The following is a 19,052-nucleotide window of genomic DNA, read 5'->3' on the forward strand; positions in this document are numbered from 1 at the left end:
AAACACAAACAAAAAGAAAGGGAAGCCAAAACCAAACCTGCACTTCAAACCTGAAGATTTTTTAAAAAATCAGCTCTCAACAAACACAATTCTAATGAACTTTACCACAGTGGACAGGGATATAAACTTAAAAATACTGTTAAATATCAAATCTATAGTAATAGTGTGTCTGTATTGTACTTAGCCATATTACAGGCTACATTTTCTGTTTCTAGAGCATGTCCAGCAGACACGAGTTCTAAGCTCATGTATGGAGATTTATTTGGATGTTTTCTGACAAATTGTGCTCTTGACAGCTATAATACAGTATATCATTTCTTTTAACATCACCATCCAATGGCTGAATGAACATTATGCACTGGTTTAAATTCCAACATCAAGCCTGTAAAAATGAGTTGCAATATTTATAAGTAATGTCATATAATACTTCTTAATGAAGCAGCATTAAAACAGTCCATTTTCCTAAATAGCTATTTCAAAATGTTGAACAAGTAGGCCAATTCCCTCACACCAACAGTGTACATTTATACAGTAACAAGCTGTACAGAGATTAAAATAAAGATTTAATTAATGCATGCGATTTGCTCAAATCAACCTGTTATCTGTTGGTTGTCAGGGAAGCATCAAGACGCACTGCTGTTCATATTACAAATGTAATATGTGGCCACATGCATCCCAGACCACCTGCTCAAGTCTGCGTGATTGGATAAGACACATTTGGCTTCATTCACACCTGCATTTAGTGCCGTCTGCTTGTGATCTGATCACCTCAAACGGATGTTAATACCGGGTCTGAACGGGTCGTAGAAGTTTTGACTTATGGTTAACCTAATGAGATAACACAGGAGTGTTACATCACTGAGACCATCATAGCCGCTGGTGGTTTTAATGACATCAGATGAACACTGTAGAAAGCACTGGGGTGTGTGTGTATAAATACATATGAACCCTTTCACCACTACTTTTCGTTCTTCTAGTTGATTGAAAGCTTTGTTTGCAGATAACCTTGTTTTGCTTTAAGAGATTAGAGAAAGCAAGGAAAAGTCAATCAGGAAATCAATGCAAATGTCAAACAATGTCTTACAGAATGTGTGTATGTGTGTGTGTGTGTGTGTGTGTGTGTGTGAGTGAGTGAGGGAAATGGCTCCTCGCTATTCACAGAGGTTGCTCTATTGAGCCAGACCATTCCATTACAGGTGTTTACTCCTGGAGGCTATATTTAAACACGGCACCTTTAGCAGACACTTGATTTAACCAGAACATGAACCAGAAAAAGCAGTTTATTCCAAGCTTCAGGCTCTGAAACCACCACCATTACATGTCAATCAGGTTTTTTTGTTATCCAGGTTAATAATTTTTTATTTAGTAGAAAAAATCATTCAAAAGGTAGTGAATTTAGACTATAGCGGTCTTCTAACATTCGTGAAGACAGCCAGAACTAATGACGCTCCTTGGATAATCACAAAACATCTTCAAGATTCTAAGACAAGGCCAGTTACTTGACTTGCATCTTGCTTCAGGACTTCAGCTACAGAAAGAAATGAGCTCAGCTACATTTAAAAGGCTCTTGCTATTTCACAGCAGGATTATAAAAAAGGTCAGCGTATGGTGCAGATAATAATGGCAGCAGGTCATACTTTCAGAAGACGTACCTGTGAATCTCCACTAATTGGTGTCAGGCTGTAATTTACCTGCAGGGTCCTGCTGACTTGGCACAAACACACACTTTCTTCTCTAACAGGGCCAGGTTTTGTAGTATTTATTTATTTATTTTTTTTATACCAGCGAGCCGGGAGACGGGCGCGACACTAATAGCTACGTTGAATACATATTGTTTATGAATATAAGATGATAGATCAGAATTTCAACTTTCACTTGGTGATATTTACATCTACCAGTGATTTCTTTCTTTTTCAGGACATTCCAAAATGTTGTACTGGCTATGCCCAATGCTTGTGCAATGGCTCTGATTAATTTACCTGCTTTTCTCAGCTTCAAAATGGCTTGCTTTTCTCCCATAGACAGCTCGCTGGTCTTCATTTTGGTTTATCCTTTTTAACAACAAATGCAGTCTTCCCAGGTGAAACCCAGGGCTCAACCCAAGACATTCAGAGCTATTAACTGTTTAAACAATCACCTGGGCAACAAGAAACACCTTGTCAGTCACATGTTCCAATAATTCTAATCACTTGAAAAATGGGTGGGTTCCAACAAAACGTGCCATGTTCTAAGTTGTTTAACACGTCTAGCTGTAAATATCAGGAAATGAAAGCTGAAATTCTGATCTATCGTCTCATTCATCTTTTGATTTTGTTGTAGTTTCTCTTTCGGCTGCTCCCTTTAGGGGTCGCAACAGCAGATCACTGGTCTGCCTGTTTGATCTGGCACAGTTTTTAATGCTGGATGCCCTTCCTGACACAACCCTCCCAAATTTTATCCGGGCTTGGAACCGGCACTGGGAGTGCACTGTCATGTGCGGTTCCCTGGCCAAGAATCAAACCCGGGCCACGGCAGTGAGAGCCCTGTGGACTAACCACTATTCCTCCAGAGATCAATCCCACCTCCAGACAAACCCAAATGTCTTCAGTTCATAGCAAAAACAAAAGAATTGGCCTTGCTGTTACAATACTTTTGGAGGGGACTGTATTAGCAGCATTATCTTCTCCACGCACATGGTGGCAACTGTAAAACCCTCTATATACGCGCTCTCCAGTCATGACAGCCTTGACTGTGCTGTTTGCACACGTCTGCAACAACTGGCACAGGAGACCAAACATCGTTTTGAATCACTTTCTAATTATCATTACCATTTGTAAAGTGTTAGATTTGACACTTCTATTTTTGGTCAAAATATTTGGTCTTTTTTTTTGTTGTTGTTTTTTTTTTAAACTTATTCAGCATGTATATGATGTATATACTTGTTAGCAAAGTCAAACATACATTGATAGCTTTTATTTTTCATTAACAAACTCAAAACCTTCTCCATTTTCCTTGATAGAAAGCACGGATGCAGCATCTTTTTAAAGGAGAACTGAATTGAGATGAGAGCTTACTAATGTGAGATGGGGGAATGAGAAGGTTGGAGATGGAGATGAGTAGATTTTCCAGGAGATGTCAGTTAATCCTGAAGACTTCAGTACACCTACACAACTGTTCATTGCAGATTCAAATATCAACTGTCTGCAATTTTATTAAGGAAAAAAAGAAGACTGCTCTTTTGTCATATTTTTTTTGAGTGATAATTTGTAGCGCAATCTTAAAATGTGGAGCTTCCATGCAAAATGCATACAGGCTGGCATATGAAATCGAATTTAAGCTATAATGAAGACATCTGAAATGTACTGTCCTCATGAAAAGAACAGAACAGTGAAGGGAGACAAAAAAAACAAATTGAAAGGTAGAGAGTCAGGGCAAAAAGGAATTGAAATGCAAATTGCAAGGAAAAGTCCTACTAACTGGACTAATACTCATGTATTTGGAATATATCTGCTGAGTTTAATTCTCACATACATACTTTATTTTTCTGTCCACCAAAACTGCAGAGATGTGCTCAAAGACAAATTCACTCGCTTGTATTCTCTTCCAGTCCAACCGCCTACCCAGCAAGCTTCATCCTTCCACCCACACACACTTAAAACCACACACACACACACACACACACACAGATGTTCGTTTGCTGTTTTCAGACCCTGAAGCACAGATGAAAGATTAAACATCAAGATCCACAACCAGTTATCATGGCAGGCCTGCAAGGCACCACATGCTGAGACAGAGTGGCTCGTCTCTCCAGCCTCGGTGAGGAGACACAAGTCACTTTCTTGGACTGAGGAATAGCAATCCTGGAAGCAGTCAGAGAATCATATCATGTTACAAGTCTGTTGAAAAAAGTGCAAAATCACTTACCTGGCAGTCAAAATCCTGAAAGTTTCGGCTATTCTGTGAGGAAATGGAAAAGAGAATAGAAAATTAGAGGACACAGGGATGCATGAATTGAAAGGGAGCTAGGTCTGATTAATTCATTCATCTCCTCCCCTCTCTTATTCTTTCATTAGATTCATATGACATCCATATAGCATATCACTTTTGATCTGATTCCAGCAGTAACATTCTGCAAGCAGCAGTCTGGTATCCAATGGTAACGAGTGGCTCATCAAAGCCTGAGGTTTAAAAATAAATAAATAAAAGCTTTATCCAAGCTAATCGATCCAAGATGCAGATCAGAGTTATGAGATCAGGGAGGCAGAGCCCAAGCTGATCGTGAGGTGTTGCTTAACAGGAAGAAAGGTAGACTCTTTCTTGTCTTAGCATTAATGCATCAATATAAAATTTCCATGTCACAATAACATCCAACTGTTTCATTGTTTTCTTTAGCATCACAATGGAGTAAAAGTGCTGCACTGCATATTTAAAAATCAACCTAAAAAAAAAGATCTTAAAATAACATTAACTACAATAAATAAGTGAAATTATTGAAACTGTCCAGCACAGAGCATATACCCTGGCCTATGAATATTTACAGTGCTTTCTTCTGGGTATTAATCATAACAGATACAATCAGATTTTAATTTTACACTTTTTTTTTCAACAATTATGTTAAATACTAAAATACTATGAAGAAATTTTACAGTTGGCTATAGTACTTCTCCACCAGCATGCTTGCTATTACACCAGCAGAGGATTTGTAAATGAGCCTTGTACTGGCATTGTTTACTGCAACATACACAATGGATGCGTTCTGGCATCTCGTACTGCCTCCTGTGTGTAAGGAAAACAACTCAACAAGGAAAACAACTCAGAACAGGTGGCAGAATGGCAACTGGCTCTGCCTTTTGCTCTGCCATTTGCAATGGTGCATGTACATTCCCCTTAAAGGGTTATAGAATACTGCAAAACATTAGGCTATGCAGATCACTCCTGTTCCATAAACAACAACAAAGAGGTATAATATATAGTAAGTGATAACACTACCATGTGTCTGGCTAAAGACATCAGTAAACAACTATAAGGCATGACGCATGGTGACGTGTTGTGTCACGTCTGCATTATAACCCTCATCACCACTGTCTCCCCGTGGTTCAGCAAGTCGTCCTTCACTGAGCTACGATTAATGTGCAGGGCTGCCAAGTTCCTCTTCTTGGGAGCAATGTAAGTTTGGGACAATCAGTTTTACGAATTCTTAAGACTTTTTTAATGCCATTGGGAAGGAAAATCAAGACCAGTTTCACGAGAACAAAATGGTAGAAAGCATGTAATGAGACCAATATTTTGTTTGCACATTTTATTGTAAAGGTTTGTTCAAACAAAATTAATTGTCATGTCTGTACACTGAACACAGGGTCTTTCTCTTTTTTTTTTTCCCACAAAACAGCTTTTGTCTCCAACTCTTCATCTTCTTTTATTTTTAAATTCACAAATTTTTTTCTTTGCATCGCTTCCGCAGTGTGCTTGATTGCCTCCTTCAAGTTGATTCAAACTTGGAGCAGAGTTTGCTTTTTTCTTCAGCTCCTGTATGCTTTCCTCTGATGCTTTTTGCTTTTGTATGTGGACACTAGTGATTTTCTTCCTCTTCTGCTCTTCTAAGTGCATTATGTTTCTAGACCTCGCTGATGCAGCTCCTCTGAAATAGGAACCTTGAGGACCCGTACCACAGATGATGATGTAATCACAGATCAGTCACTGGGTGATGATTGTGATCTGCATATTACATGTCTCCACCTCTTTGTTTACTGAGAATCCTCTCTCCATTGGAGCTTGCCCATGGGACAGGAGAAGAAGCTACTTGCAAAAGATAAAGGACTCATTTCTAGCTTCAACACATAAGAATTCAGCAAACCGTTGAATAATCACAATCACCTGCAACGTACAACAAAAAGGAACAACAGAAAAATGTCATTTAGATGCATGTTGATTATATGTATATGTACATATTCACTATATAAAACAACATAATACAATATAATGTAATAAAATATAACATGGCATTTAGGTGCTTTTTTATATTTACACATTTTCATAAGTCAGACATCAATTACATTTAGAAGCACAATTTGTAATACTTGGACAGTATTAGAACTGCTCTACTTTCTCCTATCGGAAGAGACACCCCCTGACAGCTGCTGGTCTTGCAGAAACGTCTGAACCTGTTTCGTCATATTACCCTGGCACCTGTCTGGGTCAGACATCATCATGCTGGGATCCAAACAGACCACCTACCTCACTGTAGGATATTTTAAGGGACTCTTGTCCTGCAGTTTGTGAATGATGGCTAACATCACTCTGATGCAGTTTGATTTCCTATACCCCAGGTCTATAACTTCTCCTATCTTTTTCTGACTCCTGAAGTGACGGGTGCTAGTGCTAAGTGACCTATGATAATAACATAGGTCTAACCCTAGGGTTAGAGTTACCCTAAGCCTAACTATCTGCTGTATCCATAATTAGTATATTTTTATAGACACAACATTGAGGACTGATTCTGCACCCAAGCCTAGGTTTACTTTCTCTAGGTGGATGCAGGTATTTTGTCACTGACATTCCGTTCTTTACGAAACACCTGAGCAAACTCATATATAATATATAATGTGACTTCATATCACTTTCTCTCATTATATCTTCAAAAATACAAGCCTGGATAGCAAATAACAATAATATAATAATTTCATATAAAGACAACTGATAATATTTAATAATAGTGAAGTGAAGTGATTTGTGGCCAAGTGTGGTGACCCATACTCAGAATTTGTGCTCTGCATTTAACCTTGGATGCATTTAACCCATCCAAGTGAACACACACACACACACACACACAAAATTAGCTAGATAAATGATGGCTTGCTACTTACTTTAAAATAGTGGTGTAAATCCTGTGCTGTCCCATGCCCCATAAACTGTGACCTCAGGTATCTGTACTGGACGAGATCTTCTTTCCAATAACAGACATGTAGGTCCAGTTGCTCACGACGAGGAGTTTAGTGACATAAGAGGCCAAACCAAACCTGGCATGTCATTACCACATGCAAAGGTGTGAGCGATCTTGGAATCAGGAAACATAGCTTGGAAAATTTCTTCGACTCCTTCGCTGGCGTTATAGGAATGGTGGCTCGTTACAGTGTACAGACACCAGAATACCTCTGCTTTAAGTGTAGTGGCGGAGTCGGATGAAGATTTTTAGGGCTGTTGCTGTGATCGGAGCTGCCGTTGCTGACGCTGGTATCTGAGAGGAAGCAGTGCTCTGTGGTACTGAAGTGGAAGCGATGGAACAGTACTGTTAAATACCAGGTGTTTGATGGCGGGTTTTGGCGCTTTGTGCTTCTCACACTCCATGTGCGATTCCACAGCTTGTATTCCCATTGCGCCGAGTTTGAAGAACTTGCATAGTGTACAGTGTGCTTCGCATTGATTACCTTGAACTGGCTTCAACCACAGCGCAAAAAATTGGGGTTATCCAACCAGTTTTCATTAAATTTACATGCTAAATTTACACTTTCCCATGCCTATACAGCTAATGTTTCAACTAGCCAAACACATGTTATGAATGTACCTGAAACTAGGAGAAACATAAATTATTGCTGTTGGTTCTGCTCATTCCAGTCTGTGTGACATTAAAATGTCAAACAGCTAACTTGTATACAATATATTTCCATTCTTTATTGAGATGCAACAATGAAATGAAGCCAAAATTGTATTTAGTGTCCTTTTCAGTCATTTCACTCAGGTACAGCACGATGGGGTGGGACAGATATTCACCCCCACACAGCCATAGGTGAGAAGGGAGAACAGTGTCATAGTGCAACCCAGCAGAGGCTAACCCAGTAGAGAGTATGGGGTAAGCCACAGATTGGGCACTGACGACTAAGCGATTAAAACATACCAATGTATGATAAGCCCATGAGGTTGTCATGTAAATATCTACCACTGATGCTTGAACAGGGCTCAAGTCCCTAGGCTTGGCCGTTCAGCAGGTAAGCACGCAGACACTGCAGCCCATGGTGCCTTCCTGTGCAGGGGAAGCCTTCGTGGTTATGAAGGAGACTGACAGGTTTTGCATACTATTATCTACCAGGCCATCTCAGGGCCACTGCTATAAGAGACAGGCCGTCTTGATGCACCCTTTTCAATGGGAATAAGTTCGCTTCTACAAGAGGAGATCCACCCTAAAGAGCCACCCCAGATGAAAAAGTGCAAGTCTATGGACAGTGCATGTCTTCTTTGGATTTAAAAGACACTGAAGCAGGTCCAGTCTGTTCCACAACCTGGTTGTGTAGCCTTATTTTTCCACCAGAGGGTTGCGCTTGAATAGAATAGTCAAAGAATATCTGACTTGTACAGTGAACCCTCAGCTGCCAAAACAATCTGCTGGCCTGCCTGGATGTCTTCAGTTTCATTGCCTGACAAGCTATGCAAGGTAAAACACGTCCTCTGTATTATCAGCTGTGAGCTCTTCCTGCAGCTGAGAAAGACAAGGTAAGGCTAGACCGCCAGCCCCTGTAAGACAACCATTCACTGGCAAAACAGCAGCTTGTTATTGCCACAGCAGCCTTTGTGGAAAGCTGACTCACAACAGCGAGGATAATGTTCTAACTTCTTGCTGAACTGGAGTGGAGCTGCTTTTTCAGTGATTTGAAAGTTTTGCAATAAAGAGAAATTTAAGTGGACTAACTAGCAACCCCGGATAACTCCGACAGATGATTCTGATGAGAACTGAGGGGAAACAGTGGTGACATGGGGTATATACACTATATGGCAAAAAGTATATGGACAGCTGACCATCTCAGCCATATGTGGGCCGTCCCCAAACTGCTGCCACAAGGATGGAAGCACACAACTGTCTAGAACGTATTTGCATGCTGTAGCATTAATAATAATAATAATAAGAATATACACAATAAATATGGTACATCATATAAATTATATATATTTGATTTGGCACGTTTTTGTGTGTGTGTGTATGTGTGTTTGTGTGTTTGTGTGTGTGTGTGTGTCTGGATTTGATGACTTACTTTGTCTGTCAGGAGGGGCTTAATCTCGGTCAGCTGCACATCCTGTAACTCATCCATCCTTGCAATGAACAGCTGTCAATAGTTCTGAGAAAGAGAGAGAAAAAAACAGATTGGGGGGAGAGAGAGAGAGAGAGAGAGAGAGCAAGAGAGAATTTGTCAATGACACGACCGGAATGAAAAAAAATGTGCCACTGCTCTCTTAGCCAGCCAAGTGTGAAGAAAGGTTTTCAAAAATTAACATCTCAAAGGAAGACAACTACTGATATTAACGTCACTAATGACAGTAAGAAGCGCCCTCGTTGTTCATGGTAACGATGTTCGGATGAGCCTGTTTTATCGTTCATGCTGACCTTCTGAATGTCAATGACGGCACGCAGGGCTTCCTGTCATCATGAAGTCTTTATATTAGCCAGTGGATGACATCATCATGCTCTCTCTACTGCCACATGTGCAGCATGAAATCTACCTGAAAACCAAAGTCGACATGCTTCATACCAGCTTATTGTAAGAATGACATACGGCTGAGAATGAGAATAACCTCGTTTTGTTGTTATAAGGAGAAAATCTTGTAGCTTTCCCTCTTTTATATGTCTCCTCCTGTCATATTGTCTATCATGCTCCACTAAGATCAAATGATGAGTCACTGCACAGGGGAAAAGGAAAAAAAAAAAAAAAAACTTTCACATCAAGTATAGGTGTGTGGGTGAGGGCAAAAGAAGTGGTAATATTAGGTTTCATTGCTACTTCTATTCACCCATCGACAACAAAATAAAACAGCAACAAGCTGCTTTGATCTCTTCTCCTCTCCTCTTTTTATCTTGCACGCCTCATTGTTTCCCATTTTTCTCCTCCATGCGTAATTAGCTACACAGGCAGGGATTTGCCAGTGAGAGAATAACTGCAGTCTTTTGGACGATGCCGAGTAGAATAATCACTGAGGAACATTCGGGGGTGGAGGGATAGAAGAAAGAAAAGAGAAAAAAAAAAAAGCTTTAATATAAACGGGGCATAAAAATGCAACACTAATTAATTTTTAACTTTTTATTGACACACTCCTGTGCTGGAACCTCAGATCATCTGGTCTGCTATGTGTCCTTCAGAGATGGTGCTAATTTCAGCTTAATAGCAGATAAATAAAAGGACCACCACAAAAAACACAAAACTGCTCTGTCACAAATCGCTTTCTACAAGGAAGACAATTTCTATGAAGCTTAAGGACATTTTGTGCTCATATTGTGCAAGAGATTTCACGCTTATTATCTGTGTACTTTTCTTAATTCCAGGATCATGTTTATAATTATGCCTTATAATTATACCATCACTCTCTCGACCTACAGCTGCTTGCCTGAGAATCTTCCTCGACAAACAAGAAACAGGGCTTAACTGACTGAGCAGACGTTAAAATGCACAAGCGTAAGCTATATCCCTGAGGACAAGAGTGTGGGCTTTTTTTTTTTTTAAACTGCATTGCTTAGGAGTTGTTCTTGTGTAGCCAGTAGCAAAACTTGCTGTATAAAATGATGAAGTTGTCTACACTGGCTGAGAAAGGCGGGCGTTATTCTCAGTAGGGATGCATCAATACCATTTTATTCAGATTGAGAACAAGTACACTTTTTTCTAAAAACAATTTGTCAATACTGATACCAAAACGAGTAGCACAACTTAATAAATTAGGGATGTCACAAATTGTTTATTAATTAATTATTTATTTAGCTCTGGTTTAAATAGTGGCCAAGAAAAGTGTTCATGCTCTATGGCTACCTTTTGCATTAGCTTAGTTACCTTGGATCAAGCAGGGTTGCAATGGAGAACAGCGGGTTTTGTTTTACTAGAGAAAAGAGCTTCTGTTCACCTGGAAGTAAAGTAAACGAAAGAATATTTTACTGTTTTTAATTTGCGACAGAGTCCCTTGTTGTTAAATACTTATAGTGGCTGAACGTCAAGAACAACATACTGGGTAAGAGCGGTTATTTACATTTACCTAATGCTGTCTCTACGCAATTTTTCTCGCCTACTCAGTGTTTGCTACAGCACTGCTTGCTGTCGTGTGCCGTGTGCAATGAACTCCTCTTGCTCAAAATTATGTTTAACCCTTTCTAGCAGTTTAGCAGTACACTGGTGTTCCATTCTCCCGGCAGAATGGAAATCGACTTAGACATTTTCAATCAGTATAAAAAAATGAATTATTTCATCGCCGCAAGTGTGTTCATTAGTCAGGACAAGATTAGTCAGGACGCTGTCGGGTTTCTGTGTGTTATTAAAGTTAAACTTATTTTTTTTCTTCTTAAAGCCCCGAGAGTCTACTTTCATATGAGCCATTAACCACTACGGTGGAATGTGACATGACATAAATAAATTATATAAAATAAATAAATAAATGTTGTACATGGGCACCCCCAAAACAGGCGGAAATTCCATTTTTTGGCCTCTGGTCAAAAGAGTTAAGAGGATTTACTAGGTTACTCATATTGTAGGAAGATGCTGTAGTTCCTCCTCTTGATATTTATGCAGAGCATGGTTTTCAGGTTGCTTTGACCGTCATCCTTAATCGTATTAAAATATATCCAGATTGTGGTAATTAGTATGACAATTTACACTATTTTTACTGCATATGATATTGGACATTGGTATCAGAGTATTTTTGTGAGTGAGTGAGCAGAGAATGGGACCAATACCCAGTCCCAGCATCGGTACTGATGCTTCTCTAATTCTGAGAACAGAGATAATGTTGTCATGTGGTCTGTCTTACAGGCGAAGACTAAGCCAGACACTACGAATGAACAGAATGAGAGACTGCACTCACGCTAACAAAGGGAAATGAAGAATTATGCATTATGAGCAGTTTTCATGTGGAAAGTGTTTGGCCAATTATCTGACGCACACTGACCATTCTCTCTGAGAGGAAAAAAATTCAAAAAGGGTATGCTTTGTGACATCTCTATTTGTGTCTGGCATTTACAGCTATAAATGATTGACAGATAAGCTCTGATCAGAAACAGTGACAGATGAGCATAACAGGTTATTATGCAACTGGTGCCCCTGGGAAAAGCAAGCAGAATTAAAAAATGCGTGTAATGTGATACGATGGCTTTTCTGTGAGGAGACATTTATTTCACATGATTGGAAATTCGACAGCGTCGGCACGTAGTCATCAGCCGTAAGCTGTTTCGAAATTTTTCATACATAAAGTCTTGAGGATGGAGTGTTTTGCTGCATTTTGTCTTACTGAATGGAAGACAGAGAGAGATAAAAAAAGAGGGGCTGGTGAGGGAGCGATTTCACAGCTGTTATAAAACAAGTGATAACAGGATGAAGTAACTCCTGTACACTTTCTGCGAAATTTCCTGTATTATTATTTTTGTGATTAGGTCATTTAAACATTTTAAAACTTTGTCCTCTGTCATCTCAACAGTGTGTGTAAGCACTTTTACTGTTTTAATGATGGTGTGCAGGTGCATCATGGACATCTTGCAAGCCGGTGTCAAATGTAAACTGAACTGATTAAGCATGCACTGCCCTTTTTGCTAAGGCAACTAAAAAAATGACATTGTGTCATTCATTCACTCAGTGAGAAATTAACAGACATCTAAAACCTGTTTTGACCAGCACATTTGATAAACTGGCTCTTTATCCGGCATGATATTTGCATATTTCCCACACTACCACACATGTACCCAAAGCATTACGGAGTCAGGTTGGGAGTGCATGGTCTGAATCTAAATGGAGCCTAAACACCATTGCTCAGGATAATGTGGGTCGTGCTTGTCTGTGTCAGTTCTTTCATGAGAGACCAATTTGCATTTGCATTATTACAAAAGCAGAAGGGTGAAAGTGGAACACTTCTAGCACATTTTATCAAGCTGTAATTCATGTTTTCAGCAAACCTCGATTCTTCTTTAATCTATGCCTTTCAATTTAGAAGAACAGGACATGGCATGTTGCAAACTTATCTTTGACTAGAGAAAGAGAAACCTCAAAGAGACCAAGTCCGAGACTACAACAAATTAACTTGGAAATAATGTTGTCGGTCTTGTGGGTGATTATCTATTGGAATCACAAGAAGCAAAAGATGGGACTAAACTAACAGTTGGAAATAACCAAGTACCTTTACTGCTGTAAAATACAGCTCAGCACAAAAATGCTGGATGGGGAAAAAAATAAAATAAAAATTCAGTGCTCAGTGGAAAAACCACTGAACCATAGCCTATATATTCATGAGTTCAGTAGATTTGTGCTGAGAAGTAAAGCCCGCATGATAATGGCAAATAAACTGAGGCAAAAACGTAAACAGCCTTCTAATGTCCGGCGCATGAATTAGGATTACAAGGATAATCTGGCTGAAGTCTAATCGGCTAAAAAAACGGAACCTTTGCCTTTTGAGTAATTAATGCTCAGTAGAAAGCTGAAAAACAAACAAAAAAAAAAAAGTGGTAATGGGAGATTTTCTGTAAGATATCCCGCAGTTATTTTTGTTGTCCTTTAAAGCTAAATAAATTGTAAATAAAATCCTCGCACTGTGGCAGAGTAAACTGCATCAGGACCAGTGCTGTGTGGAAGAGCGCTTTCAGAGCCACGGGTTGCACATCACTATCCGATCCCTCTCAGCTAGTGTAGATCCTTCAGCTGATGGAGGATGATCCGGACTCGCTTTCAGATGCTAATTCAGTGAAAATGGTGGAAAAACCTCCTTGTTGTAGACAAGGTATCTTCCATCCAAGGTAGGCCACTCACAATATGATACACAGGTTTATTATTTTGCACATGTATTGCTCTGCTTTATGTATTTTAGTCATTAACAGTGTAGCCTAAAAAAAAAAAGCACTGAAGCTGGAAAGTGATTTGTAACCTGTGTTAACTGTGGTGTGGTTTATCAGCTTTATCTGCAGTAATAAAACTATCTAAAATAGTGATGTCTAATATATAATAATGAAAAGGGCATTTCCACAACAGAAGAGACATGCGGACGGATGGGACCTGCTGGGAAGGGTTGGGACGGTGTTAGGGATGCTGGGGCTGGTCAGAAATGAAGACCTGACTTTAGTCTCCATGCAGCTCTTTATGCAGTGGTTGAAGGGAGAACAGTTTCCCGTATTTAACTTCAAACTTGTCTTTATATAAGTTACTGCAAGTTTCTCCAACTGATGTGTTTAGCAGAAGAAACGCTGTAAGTGCTAGTACAGAGAGAGAGGCTTCCAGAAGACTTGAGAAAATGAGAAAACTGAAGTAACAGTCCAGCGTCATATTTGCTGTGTTCAATCTGAGCTAATGTCTATCTATTTAAAACCAGCAAAGCATTCTTAAATATCTTTCTCTGACTGACTCAAAGTGGCTTTATTAAAAGACGAGTAATTACTCTAAAATTATTCACATGACCAACAACCGTGGCCACTCGGCCTATTTAATCGTTCCATCTTTAAAACTCAATTTTATTATTTGACTCTACACACACACACGCACACACATGCGAGAGCAGACTCTCTCCTCTCCTGGAGTCCACATTCATCTGCACAGCCTGTTTGATTACTGGTGAGCTCGAGCCCATCCTTTTCTCCTCATCACCATAGTAACCAGGCTGTACGCCGCCGGTGGCGTGAGAGAGAACCATAATTACTCCTCTGAGCACACACTCTTCACTGTACAGCATTTCAAACCTCAGGACCAAATACCACTATCATCTTCACAGCAGTTACATGTCCCAAGGTCACAAATAAGCACAGGGCTTCCATTGCTCAAATTAGGGACAAATTGGAGTCTGTAATGAAATAAGCCAACAAAAAAGATGGTTATTTTGGAAACGTGCCAAATAAATGAACAATTCATTCCAACAGGAGATTATGAGGCTTTCTGATAGAGAAGCAAATCGACTCTCTCTACACTACAGTAGCAGACTGGAGATTTATTACTGTAACAGTTACTCTTACAGAACTTGTGCAGTATGGCACAGGACCTTATCCGTATTTTACATAATCATATCAGAAATTTTATACTTTATGATTTTATCTTGTTATTGCTGTTTTTCATTTTACCTATATTAAAAAAAAAAAAAAACATGTTCGTCCTGGATTCCATCCTAAACTACTGTTATACTCTAGTTCTTTCTAGTGGTGTAGTAAATGAAGCAACAGCAGTACAACACTGCGGGCTTAAGGCAGGTCTGCTTTTTGTTTACGATCATTTCAGTGTATTTACTCTACACACCACTGCTTTGCCTGCAGATTTCCCGAAAATCAGTTAAACCTAAATATCAACAGGGCATGTATATTTACAGTCTGTGAAAGTTGCAGAATAAAGAAGACAAAAATTTTAATTTATAGCAACAAAACATTTATTAGGTTTCACAGATGCAGATGGTGTCCCACCCTTTAAAAACGGCTTTCATATCCTCCGAGCAGCTTTTCAATCCTCTCGGTTGTAATACTGACTCAAATTAGAGATCGGAAACCTTGAGTATCAGCTGATATCAATCCCCATCTGATATATTTTTCTTTAAAAACTACTACTATGTTTTAAATTTATTTTTTTCCTAACTGAAGCAGTTAAAAAAAAAATCAATACATAGCTAAATATATGATAAAGTCACAGCTTGTTTTTATTCTTTCACACAAAAGTTACTTACATTGCAAATGTAATTAGGTTTGCAGTATAAATATAATAAATAATATAATAGTAATCCTAACAAAAAAGACTCTTTATATGTAAACATTTCCAAATTTTCCAAATCTATTTTTTTTCCATTTGTTATAGGATTGGATAGAGTTCACTCTTTTTTTCACCTGTGATTTGCAGAAATGTAATGAAACCAGACTGATTTAATTAGCACAGCGCTATATATGCTGGTGTTATTATTTCTACTGCTTTCATAACAATAACAATAATAATAATAATAATAATAAAGTTCTTTTTGACTTCTGCAAAGTATGAATATTGTTTGAGAAATATGTAATAAAACTGTATTAGCTTTTTGCTAAAATCTACTAACCCCTACACACACACACAAAAAAAAAACAAAAAAAAAAACAACACACTGATGAGCCCAAACAGCATGGATAAGTGAAAGAAGTGTGAGGTGCAGTCCACAATAACACACATGACAACATAAACATAAAAATACATCTTTCTGAATCTGCTCTTTTGATAATTTCGTGTAATGTCCACACTTCAAAGATGGCAGAACCCGCTGCAATGCAGTTAGGTATTTTAATTTCATGTTTGACAGTGTTGTATAGTATACAAGCGACAGACGGGTGCACTAGAAAGCACCTTTTATGTTTATGTTGTCAAAACAAACTTCATTGTGGATGATGAGCTATTGGGAAACGGACTGAAAATGCTAGTGTGGCCAAAGCAAACAAACAGAAAAAAAACGATGTTTTCCGAATTTCCGTTTCTATAGCCTGGGCCTGAGAGGCACTGCTCAAACAGCAAGATTCCCAAATGAATTAGTTAAATTACCTCACTGTAGTATGTCATTTACTTGTGAAAAAAAAGTTGTGTTAAACTCTTAGAGAAATATGCAAAAAATATAACAAATGCAACCCAAAGCCTCTGATTTGCCTTCATGATTGTATCTGAAAGCACATTTACTTCATTGACTACAGACATAAACATCTCCTTTAACCACGTGTGCAAGTTTCCGATTCACTCCATCAGCCATGCAGTTCTCTGAATATTACTCTTTAACCAGCTTCTGCCTCTGCGAGAGTTAAAGCAATTGAACTTTCTTTATTTCACAGACTCTGTTAGTGAAAACAAGTTCTCACTGAATATAACAAATAATCAGACACTGCCGTATCAACAGTTATTTAGGCATTTTCCATCACATGACAAAAAATACAATGAATATATATGCTGTTCTTTGGAACACAAGAGTCAAAAAAAGGACTTGGGGAATTTACAATGGGCATGGGAGCATGGGCATGGGAGCAATGGAAGAAGGCGGCCTGGACTGATGAATCACGTTTTCTTTTACATTGCAACTTACAAGGTGGGGCCTCCATGGATCAGACTTGTTTGTCCAGCACATCCCACAGATCCTCGACCAGATTGAGATCTGTGGAATCTGGAGGCCAAGTCAACACCTTGAACACTTTGTCATGTTCCTCAAACCATTCCTGAACAATTTTTGAAGTATGGCAGGGTGCATTATCCTGCTGAAAGAGGCCACTGCCATTAGGGAATACCGTTGCCCTGAAAGGGTGTACTTGATTTGCAAGTATTTTTAGGTAGGTGGTCAAAGTAACATCCACATGAATGCCAGGACCCAATGTTTCCCATCAGAACATTGCCCAGAGCACTTAAGCGCCAGTAAGCGCCGGACATGCATTTGGCCGTCAACATGATGTAAAAGAAAACGTTATTCACCAGATCAGGCCGTCTTCTTCCATTGCTCCATGGCCCGGTTCTGATGCTCACATGCTCATTGTAGGCGCTTTCGGTGGTGTACAGGGGTCAGCATGACCACTCTGACATGTCTGCAGTTACGCAGCCCCATACACTGAAAGCTGCATTGCGCTGTGTGTTCTGATACCTTTCTATCATAGCCAGCATTAACTTTTTCAGCAATTTGTGCTACAGTAGCTCTTTTCTGGGATCGGACCAGATGGGCTAGCCTTCGCTCCCCACACGCATCAATAAGCTTTGGGCACCCATGACCCTGTCGCTGGGTCACCACTTGTCCTTCCTTGGACCGTTTTTAGTAGGTACTAACCACTGCATTCCAAGTCACAAGACCTGCCGTTTTGGAGATGCTTGGACCCAGTCGTCTAGCCATCACAGCTAGCTCAGATCCTTAAACTTGCCCATTTTTCTGCTTCCAACAGATCAACTTCGAGAACTGACTGTTCATTTGCTGCCTAATATATTCCACCACTTGACAGGTGCCATTACAACGAGATAATCAATGTTATTCACTTCACCTGTCAGTGGTTTTAATGTTAAACACACACACACACACACACACACACACACACACACACACACACACACATGGTCCAAAGTCTGAGAGCACTAATGAAAATGCTTAGCATTCTTTTTCAATTTAACACAAAAGTTTCCATTACAAATGATATTATCAGCAACAACTTGATATTTTTACATTTAAGAATTTCAGAGTTTCCTAGTATTTGGTATGTCCCCTTTTTGCTGTAATGACAGTGTGCACTTGAGCTGGCATGTACTCCACAAATTTGTGCCAAACCTTATGATCCATTTTAAATCAAATCCATCAGAGTGTCATCTGAACACATGCTTCAATGGAAGTAAGAAGACTCATGGAAAATCTGACCTTTTGTACAAAGGAGTTGACATTGATATTTAAACAGACCTAGAAACTGTGCAACATCTTCAATATTGAATAGTCCAGATGGTTTAGAATTTTCAAAATTCTGCAAATCATGCCAATACGGGCCAGCAGCTTTGGGTAATGGTCAACCATCAGAATGGGGAAAAAATATCATCCCGGTGATTTTGACCGTGGTGCCAGACGGGCTGGTTTGAGTATTTCTATAACTGCTAATCTCCTGGGATTTTCACGCACAACAGTCTCTAGAGTTTAATCAGACTGGTGCAACAAAGAAAAAACACCCAGTAAGCAGCAGTTCTGCAGACGGAAACGCCTTGTAGATGAGAGAGGTCAGCAGAGAATAGCCAGATTGGTTTGAGCTTACAGAAAGGCTACAGACACTCAGATAATCACTCTGTACAATTGTGGTGAGCAGAAAAGCATCTCAGAATGCACGATACATCAAACCTTGAGGCAGATGGGTAACAACAGCAGAAGACCATGTCAGGTCCCACTTCTGTCAGCTAAGAACAGAAAGCTGAGGCCGCAGTGGGCACAGTCTCACCAAAACTGGACAGTTGAAGACTGGAAAAACGTAGCCTGGTCTGATCTCGATTTCAGATGAGGCACACAGATGGTAGGGTCAGAATTTGGTGCCAACAGGATGAATCCATGGACCCAACCTGCCTTGTGTCAACAGTCCAGGCTGGTGGAGGTGGTGTAATGGTGTGGGGGATCAATCTTCGCTTGAATGTCACAGCCTATCTGAGTAT

At 39.5% G+C, this 19,052-nt stretch overlaps 1 protein-coding gene across 5 annotated transcripts in view; it reads right to left on the bottom strand.

Annotated features, from left to right (window-relative positions):
- Positions 1-19,052, bottom strand: part of ndrg3b (ndrg family member 3b) — a 63,830-nt gene that overhangs the window by 31,274 nt on the left and 13,504 nt on the right. For 4 of the 5 annotated variants that reach the window (XM_026920603.3, XM_026920605.3, XM_026920607.3 and 1 more), the window contains exons 2-3: positions 9,000-9,083; positions 3,904-3,936 (exon numbers count right to left, since the gene is read on the bottom strand). In XM_026920603.3, the coding sequence (XP_026776404.1) occupies positions 3,904-3,936; positions 9,000-9,056 (90 nt within the window). In that variant the 5' untranslated portion in view covers positions 9,057-9,083. Of the gene's footprint in view, positions 1-3,903; positions 3,937-8,999; positions 9,084-10,781; positions 10,852-19,052 lie in introns of all 5 variants that reach the window. The other variant, XM_034311624.2, reaches the window with a different exon arrangement.

This window comes from Pangasianodon hypophthalmus, chromosome 16 (genome assembly GCF_027358585.1).
Source record: "Pangasianodon hypophthalmus isolate fPanHyp1 chromosome 16, fPanHyp1.pri, whole genome shotgun sequence".
Taxonomy (NCBI): Eukaryota; Metazoa; Chordata; class Actinopteri; order Siluriformes; family Pangasiidae; genus Pangasianodon; species Pangasianodon hypophthalmus.